Source organism: Bicyclus anynana, chromosome 21, assembly GCF_947172395.1.
Source record: "Bicyclus anynana chromosome 21, ilBicAnyn1.1, whole genome shotgun sequence".
NCBI lineage: Eukaryota > Metazoa > Arthropoda > Insecta > Lepidoptera > Nymphalidae > Bicyclus > Bicyclus anynana.
The window spans coordinates 4,573,033-4,582,094 of record NC_069103.1 but is presented as its reverse complement, the minus strand read 5'-3'; the positions used below and the strand labels follow the sequence as shown (position 1 = coordinate 4,582,094).

General features: G+C 33.8%; 1 protein-coding gene across 1 annotated transcript; it reads left to right on the top strand.

Moving 5' to 3' along the window:
• Positions 1–1,196: 1,196 nt before the first annotated feature.
• On the top strand, positions 1,197–8,715 carry LOC112047487 (adenosylhomocysteinase). Its single transcript, XM_024084618.2, has 4 exons — positions 1,197–1,383; positions 2,983–3,173; positions 5,961–6,113; positions 7,682–8,715. The coding sequence occupies exons 1-4, from the start codon at positions 1,362–1,364 to the stop codon at positions 8,606–8,608; spliced, it is 1,293 nt and encodes a 430-aa protein (XP_023940386.1). The 5' UTR covers positions 1,197–1,361; the 3' UTR covers positions 8,609–8,715.
• The last annotated feature ends 347 nt before the right edge of the window (positions 8,716–9,062 follow it).

The following is a 9,062-nucleotide window of genomic DNA, read 5'->3' as shown; positions in this document are numbered from 1 at the left end:
TGCTAACCGTTACCCCTCTGTCAAAGATCAAAAATCTATGATCTAACGCGTTTATAAAAACTGTTGCTACAGAATCGATGTTTCATTGTTGTAATCGTTTCCGTAGTTTAAAGAACTCCCTCAAAATGCCGGTTTGTGTAGTTAAATGGCATAAAAAACGGCCAAAAACTTGTAGTTTAGTAAAAGATGGAGTAACGTTTCATTTGAAAGTATTTAAAACTTAATTTTATCAAATTTTTAATAAAAACAATTTATAAAAAGAATCGATTCTTTTGGCGAAACAGCCAAACATCGATCAGTAATCGAATATTCTATGTATTTAATCTGTGGATAGTCTAAGCAATGCCACAGTAAAAATATATACAAGCGGTAGTTTGACTTCATACTAGAAGTCGAAAAGCGAGCTATGCCTACGCACCTCGAACTCTCTTTTATCAGGCCCTATCGAAAATCCAACATTAGCAGATACCTACTAACTATAGACTACCTCCCTGCCAAATTTCATCTTTGTATGTCAAGCGGTTTTCGAGATTTCATGAGAATGACCTTTAGCATTTATATATTAAAAAGACTAGCCGATGACTGAACTTTATTTTCCCCGTTTTGGCCACATTTTTGATCGGTGCTTTGCTCCTATTGGTCGTAGCGTGATGTTATGTAGCTTAAAGCCTTCCTTGTTTAACGAGCTTTTCAACACAAAAAGAATTTTTGAATTCTACCCATAAGTTCACCAGTAGGTAAGGCAGAAGTACAAAATTGCCGATAACGGGCGAGCAAATGTTGTTTGATGACGTCACGGCAACGTTAAACGTGAGCTGATCACCGCGTGCTCACTTTAAAATTCTATATCTCGGGAATTTATTAACGTATCGAAATAATTCTTTCACGAGATTTTTTTTGTTATCAACGGAGAATACAGAAAGCTAACATTTTAAAATAGTTAACATTATCCATTTTTGGATTTACCGCCCAAACATTATTCGTACTCGACTATAAAAAAAAAAAAAAATCATACATACAGCCGAACGTAGAACCTGCTCCTTTTTGGAAGTCGGTTAAAAATACTAAAGTAGTCTGTACAGCCTCTTACTAGAGTGAGAGACAAATAATCCTATCAATCTGTGGTTGAAATGTCGGTCCACAGAGTATTAAATTCTTGGTCCACAGAAACAGAGTCGAGATTAAGAATTTGTTTAAATTTTTTAATCAGTCAAAAAAATTCAACCACGCTTGCCGGCCGTGGTTAGAACTTAGAACTTAAAAGCAGAATTTAAAGTTAAAAGACAACTTAATAATAAAATTCTCCTTTTCCTATAATAAATTAACTTTGTTATTCAATTCGCAAGTCTCATAAATATAAAATGAAGCCGGCATACAAAATTGGTGAGTTGCATGTCTCTAATTATTTTGTATAAAATAAATACTTATTAAAAAACTTTTTGTAAATGCGCATTATTTTGCTGAATCTCTTGAAGTATGCCCGTTAAGCATAATGACCAAATTAGTAGCAGCAAATCTGCGTACGCGCGACTCGCCATGAGTTGGTGCCAAAAGATCCAAAAATATATTATAGGTTATGTTAACTTTATGACTATAAGTTCATTCATCTAACTAAAATGTACGGAATAGTTTTAGTTAAATTTTATAATGATGATAATAATTGTGCTTCTGTTTATTGAACTATTTAATATTTAACAGGACTTATTTTGTCTGATTCATAACATTTTAGCTGCTCATTTAGGCAATATGTTATCAGGATCTCAGGTTGACAAGTGATAACTATTGTTATTTTTTATGTTAACTGTAAAACAAAATCACTTTCCACTGTCTTTATACTTAGATCTTTTAAACCATCCACAACAGATTTTAATGTGATTTTTTATCATTATACAGAGAGATTAAAATAGTTAAATGAAATAAAAAATATCATCTAATGGCATACTAGCACTATGGTAAATAATTTATTTAGCATGGTGCTACACGGCCACTAAGCAATATTGATGTGATTCAGCAAGGTATTGTTGCGAGGGAATACAAACCATGTAGTAAACATGTAAAAATAGACAAGTAACTAAGCAGGGCCCGTAGCCATGTGGCACGTCGATTGTCTTTCTACAATCATAAACTCTTTGTGAATTAAATAATGCATGGGAATGACATTTGCTATAGACAGATCACATAACCAAGTTATCGATTGAATCTGTCATCCCACAAGGCTACAGGCCCAGCACATTTTAGGACATATTTCTCAAATTCTAGATTCTTTGATTACAAACAAAGGTTCTAACCACTTAACATGACATAGATCTGGCAACTGAAATATAATATCCTTCGAATACTACTGAGACCCCCAACCACTTGAGGAGGGAGGTCCAGTAAAATAGACTACTCAACTACGACATACAGTATTTAAAGCTAGGTCTAATAGCTTAGATAGCCTAGTGGATGTGATCTCTGCCTTCAATTCGAAGAGAGTCATTTCAAATTGGTCCCGGCCATGCACTTCCAACATTTCATATAAGTGTAAGAAATGCACATAAATGAAAAAAGATATCACTTTTTCTCAAATTGTGAAGGAATAACATCATGAGGAAACCTGTATACCTGAGAATTTCTTTATTAATGTTTCGAAAACGCTGACCAGCTGAACTGGATTCAGAGATTCACCTCATTCTCGACATTGGACCTACCTAACTGGACTGTGTCATAGGTATATTCGTCTACAATTTTGAGTGCAGAGTCCTCAACAATAACTGGGTAGAGCAGTACATGAGCATTAGTCATGATTTTTGTCTTGCTCATGTTCATTTTTAGGCCCACACAGTAACTCTGCTGAGATCGTTAAGCAAGGTCATCCAGAGTCTCTGCCATAATGACCACATCATCAGCAAACCATAGTTGAGTGATATATTCATCATTGATGTTGATGCCAAATCTGTTCCAGTCCAGAATATTTTTAATTATTATTATATTATTTTTCAGCAAATGAAAAGTTGGCTCAACTTGGCCGCAATGAGATCATGCTTGCAGAAAAAGAAATGCCAGGTTTAATGGCATGCCGCAGAAAATATGCTCCTGGTAAAATACTTAAAGGTGCCAGAATAGCTGGCAGTCTGCATATGACTGTTCAAACTGCAGTACTTATTGAAACACTGATTGAACTTGGAGCAGAGGTAAGAGATTTTTGTTATTTTTTCTCTACATGTTAGCCCTTGACTACAATTTCACCTGAAGGTAAGTGATGATGCATTTTATGATGGAAGCGGGCTAACTTGTAAGTAGAATGAAATCCACACCCCTTTTGGTTTCTACACTAAGATTTTTATAGGTCAAGAGGATGATGAATGATCTTCATTATGAAGTTAAAGCTTTAAAACTTTTGAAAGATTGCTGTTAATCCACGATGATGATGAGTCTGGCTACTGAGGATTCATGATTTCTCATATTATTGTAAACTAAATACATAAGACGCCAAAGTGCTATTCTAACGTTTTCCTAAAACACGCATATGCAAGTTTTTGTTCTGGAAGGCACTACTTGTATGGGTTTTATATAAGTTAGTCAGATGCTCATATTTTTATAGAATTAATGAAAAAAGAAAATATTTTACATGAACCTCTAGTAAAATTTGTAATTTTGTATGTGTAGCATTGATCTTCTATTAAAAAGTGGATGCACAATTAGCAACCGAAAACCATCCCCACTCAATGAGTGCCAAACACAACTTCTTGGCACTCAATTCAAGTAGTTGCATTTGCAAATTCAACCTTAAACTCAATCGTTAAGGTTGAATTTGCTTTAAATTTGGGATTTTATTGAATATTGTACTATATTTAAAGGCCTTTCTTTACCAATAACTCTAAAACTGTGCAAGTAAAATTAGGCAGTTTTAAGTGAAATTTTGTACATGATTGTGCATCCTTTTATTATAAGAGGTCAATGATGTGTAGGTTAAAAACAGCTTATTAATCCATTCACATTCTTTATAATTTTTAGACTGATGATACCTACTTATAAGACTGATACCTACTTATATTACAAGGAAAAACATGCATTTTAATTGCTGTACTTTCCATTTGTCTTTGTCTTTTCTTAGTCATAAGCAGATTAATTAACTTATGCGTTTATTTGGAACTAGCGGACGCCCGTGACTTCGTCCGTGTGAATATCAATGTAAACTTTAAAGCCCTCTTTCACCACTTTTGAATTACATTATATTTCTTATTTTTTTATGATATATGAAAACTGTAACTCCAAAAATGAAGGAGTTTCCATACAAACATTTTACCCCTATTTCACCCCCTTCTAATTTTATTTTCGCAATAAAAAGTATCCTATCACCTTCTCCATGTTATGGTATCAAATCGTGCTAAATTTCATTTGAATTCATTCAGGAGTTTCAGGGTGATGCCCGAATAACAAAAAATCCTGGACAGACAAAACATCTAAAAAAAATAGTTTTAGCTTCAGTATCAATTAAATAATGCCCCCCAACAAAAATTTTCAAAATATCTTCAATGTACAAAATGTATAGAATTCGTATTATAAGTATAGATTCTAGATGGCGCTGGCTTACTTTATGCCACACTAACGTTTGTTGTTACAAATGGTATGAGTAAAATCTCAAATTGCAAATAAAAGTATAGAATTCGACCAGTTTTAATATGTATAGATTGCTAAGTCAAGTTTTTATACAATAAATATCTTAAAAATCAAGTTATTGCACAATAAATATTTTAAATTGCGTTGCCTTGATAAACTGCCCATTTTTTTTGTAAATTTTATCTCAAGTTGAATAATTCGTATTGCTCTCAAGTTGAATGTTGCTTGATAATGTCACCCGAGATAATAATGACATGATGTAATCTATATTATGTTATTGTGTAAAATCAAATTTTACATTCCTTATCATAAGCTGGGTATCTGTTTTGTCATATTGCTCGTATATCTCTTGATCTGTGGGTCATGTGATGTAATAAAAACATTTTCCTTTCTAGTTCCTAACTTCTACTAAGCATTATCGTCATTTTAAATTCATGATTACATGCAAAGTACTGTTTGTTTAACTTGGATGATGTATATAATATGTAGATATTTCATTCCAAATGCGAGTAAACACTTCTGAACTGTACATAATAAATAATAAGCAATTTCATTGCTGATTGTCATCATTTGTTGGAAGATTTACACTGCAATATTACCTACTAATGGCCGTTTTCAATAACCTACCAAAAATTACGGATAGATAGCTATCCTCGATTATCAGTAACGTTCAAACTCTCTTAACATACTCAAACTATCTGTCAGTAGGTTATTGAAGAAAGATAGATTTTCTTAACTTTTGCGAGCGAAATGGCGGATAGATACATTATTGAAGAGGGCCGTAAGTCTGCCTGCCTAAAGACTGATTAATTTATTTATCTGTACTAATATTATAAATAAGTAAAGTTTGTTGTATTGTATGTGGACCAATTTAGAAAATTCTTTACCTACTATAAAACCACAAATAATAGTGTCTTAGGCTATATTTTATGGCATATAACAGTGTTATAGGCTATATTTTATATCATATAATAGCATCATAGGCTATATTTTGTATCATAAAATAGTGTCATAGGCTATATTTTATATCCATATTCTCTCGGGAATGGGAACTACGCAGGTGTCATCATAGGGCGTCGGCTATCCTACTAATATTATAAACGCGAAAGTTTGTATGGATGTTTGGATGTTTGTTACTCTTTAACGCCGCAACTACTGAAACGATTTGGCTGAAATTTGGAATGGAAATTAGATTTTACTCTGGATTAACACAGGCTACTTTTAATCCCGGAAAAATCCATGATTTCCGAGGGATTTGTGAAAAGCTTAACGCAAGCCAAGTCGCGGCCGTCCGCTAGTTATTTCAAAATTTGTTAATTAGTTATTGTGAGTTTTAAACAAAACATTGCTTGTTAAAGGTACAATGGTCGAGCAGTAATATATTCAGCACACAAGATGAGGCAGCAGCTGCCTTGGTAGCTGTGGGCGTCCCCATTTATGCTTGGAAAGGTGAAACCGAAGAAGAATATGTTTGGTGCATTGAACAAACTCTCATTTTTTCTGATGGAAAGGTAAGACAATTACATTTTAGAGTCCTTTTCATGAATAAAGTCTAGCGACCAAAACCTGAACTAAAATCGACAGCGCCTTACACAAATGACTATAATACCGCCAATTACCTAATGACAATGAGTGCCATTAAAACATTTGCGCCGCGTCTGGGGGACCTCTTTCATGAAGAGGACTTTGTCTTTGTTATTGAATCTCTGGAACAATGGGGATGATGACTAGGTTTGAATATATTGATTTTTATGATACATTCCGGTAAATAGGGTCAATGTTAACTAATTTATATATAAAAAGCAAAGATTGTCTGGATATTTGCAAAATAAATGACATTATAAAATTTCAAAATCTATTAAAAATCTTTTATCGTAATTCGATGAAAATTCATACAGTAAAGAGTTTTAGCTTCCTTACATTAAATGTGTCATTTTTTAATAAATGAACTGTAAACATAAACGCACAAATAACAAAGATATTATCAATTTTGTTTGTACGCAAATACAAATCTAACGATCATTACATTGCCTACGACGTCATTAGTTCGTGCCATTTTGTATGGGGCGTTATTCAGGGATCCGCGGTAGTGCCGCAAATCTAACTACCTGTAGCTCCGAAAATAATGATCGCAGATAACCTGTTCATTTTAGAAAATCGCTTTACTATTAACGTACTCTTAATTTATATACAATTTAAAAAACTGTCATCATCCCTATTGAACCAATTTTAATGGAACTTTAACTGTAAGATATAGGTTAGGTAGAATTTAACAACATACAGGCAACTTTTTATTCTGAAATTTCTCTGGGATTAGGATATGGTTTATATGCTATTTGTAACTGAATTTTATATCAAATCAAATCATTTTTTTGCTAGAATGTTGTACATATTTTGGTCTTAAAATTATGGAGTCACCTATAGGTACATTCAACTGATTACAGTATGCAAGATTTATTTATATTATATATGGACAAACAATATGTAGTTAATAATAAATAAGCCTTACTTTTTAATGAGCCCATACTGCCGTAGGCTTAATAATGATAATAGTAAATGATAATAGGATTTAGAATGTAATGATGAATGATCAATGAGCCTGCTTAAGCAAATTACTACTTTGTAAAGATAATAACTGATTACAAGTATATTTTGTCAATAAATCTAACTTTATCACACACTAGCGGGCGCACGCGACTTCGTCCGCGTGGAATTCAGTTTTTCACAAATCTCGCGGGAACCATGGATTTTTCCGGGATGAAAAGTAATAAGCCTATTTGTTAATCCTGAGTAAAACCTATTTTCATTCCAAATCTCCGCAAAATTGGCAAAATTTATACAAACTTTCATCCCCTATTTTATCTCCTTGGGGATAAAATTGATCATAATCCTTTCTTAGCTGATGCCTTCGTCATAACATATACCTGTATGACCAATTTCAGCCCGAACCGTCCAGTGTTTTGGGCTGTGTGTTTATAGATCAATATGTCAGTCTGTCATCTTTGAGTTTTATATATTTAGATTTTATATCCTATGTAATGTTAACTATAATATTAAAATAATACTTAATTATTTTCAGCCTTTGAACATGATCTTGGATGATGGAGGAGACTTGACCAATTTGGTTCACACAAAATACCCACACCTTTTGGAAGGTGTAAAAGGTTTATCTGAAGAGACAACCACAGGAGTACATAACTTATACAAAATGTTCCGTGAAGGTCTCTTGAAAGTCCCAGCGATTAACGTTAATGACTCTGTTACAAAGAGTAAATTTGATAACTTGTATGGATGCAGAGAATCTCTTCTGGACGGCATTAAACGAGCCACAGATATAATGATAGCAGGAAAAGTTTGTGTAGTCGCTGGCTATGGAGACGTTGGCAAGGGCTGTGCCCAAGCCTTCAAGGGATTCGGAGGAAGGGTTATCGTTACAGAGGTGGATCCCATAAATGCTCTCCAAGCTGCGATGGAAGGTTTCCAAGTGACAACAATGGAGGAGGCAGCTCTGACGGGACAAATATTTGTCACAACAACTGGAAACATTGAAATCATAACCAAAGACCATTTTATGTTGATGAAAGATGATGCAATTGTTTGTAATATCGGTCACTTTGATACTGAAATCGATGTTGCCTGGTTGGATAAGAATGCCAAAAAGGTGAACATCAAACAGCACGTTGATCGTTATGAATTAGAAAATGGCAACCATATTATCGTGCTGGCATCTGGGAGACTCGTCAATCTGGGATGTGCTACCGGGCACTCGTCGTTTGTCATGTCTAACTCGTTTACTAATCAAGTCTTAGCACAGATTGAGCTGTGGACGAAACATAATGAATATCCCATTGGTGTTCACACTTTGCCTAAGAAGTTGGATGAAGAAGTGGCTGCACTTCATCTTGATCATTTGGGTGTAAAACTTACAAGGTTGACACCAAAACAAGCAAACTACATTGGAGTGTCAGCGGAAGGCCCATACAAACCAGATCATTACAGATACTAACTTGTTAAGTATATAAAAATGAAATCTCTGTATACTAATGAACTCGATTTACATTGTTTAAATGGTGGTGTGGTTTATTAAAAAATAAATCGTTAAATACCTAACAATTTGATTTTTTATTTTATGTTTTTCCTTTAGTGAGAAACGAAAACTTGTTAGTCCAGGCGCTACATAATCTGAAAAGCATGCAGATTACTATTCTACATGTTACAAGGAGATTTGTTGATACATTATTTTGTTTTACCCTACTTCCTTTGGTGTCGAGGATATGGACAGTCAGTCATAATCTATTAAATAAAACACAAGAAAGTTAAAAGATTTTTTTAATGTTTCACTCCGAAACTACTGGAAGAATTCAACTGATAGTTGAAACTCCGAACTCTAAGGACCTGTATTGGAGAAGGGTTTTTTGGAAGTTTATTGCCTAGTTCAAAACTATGCACCCCACTACTAT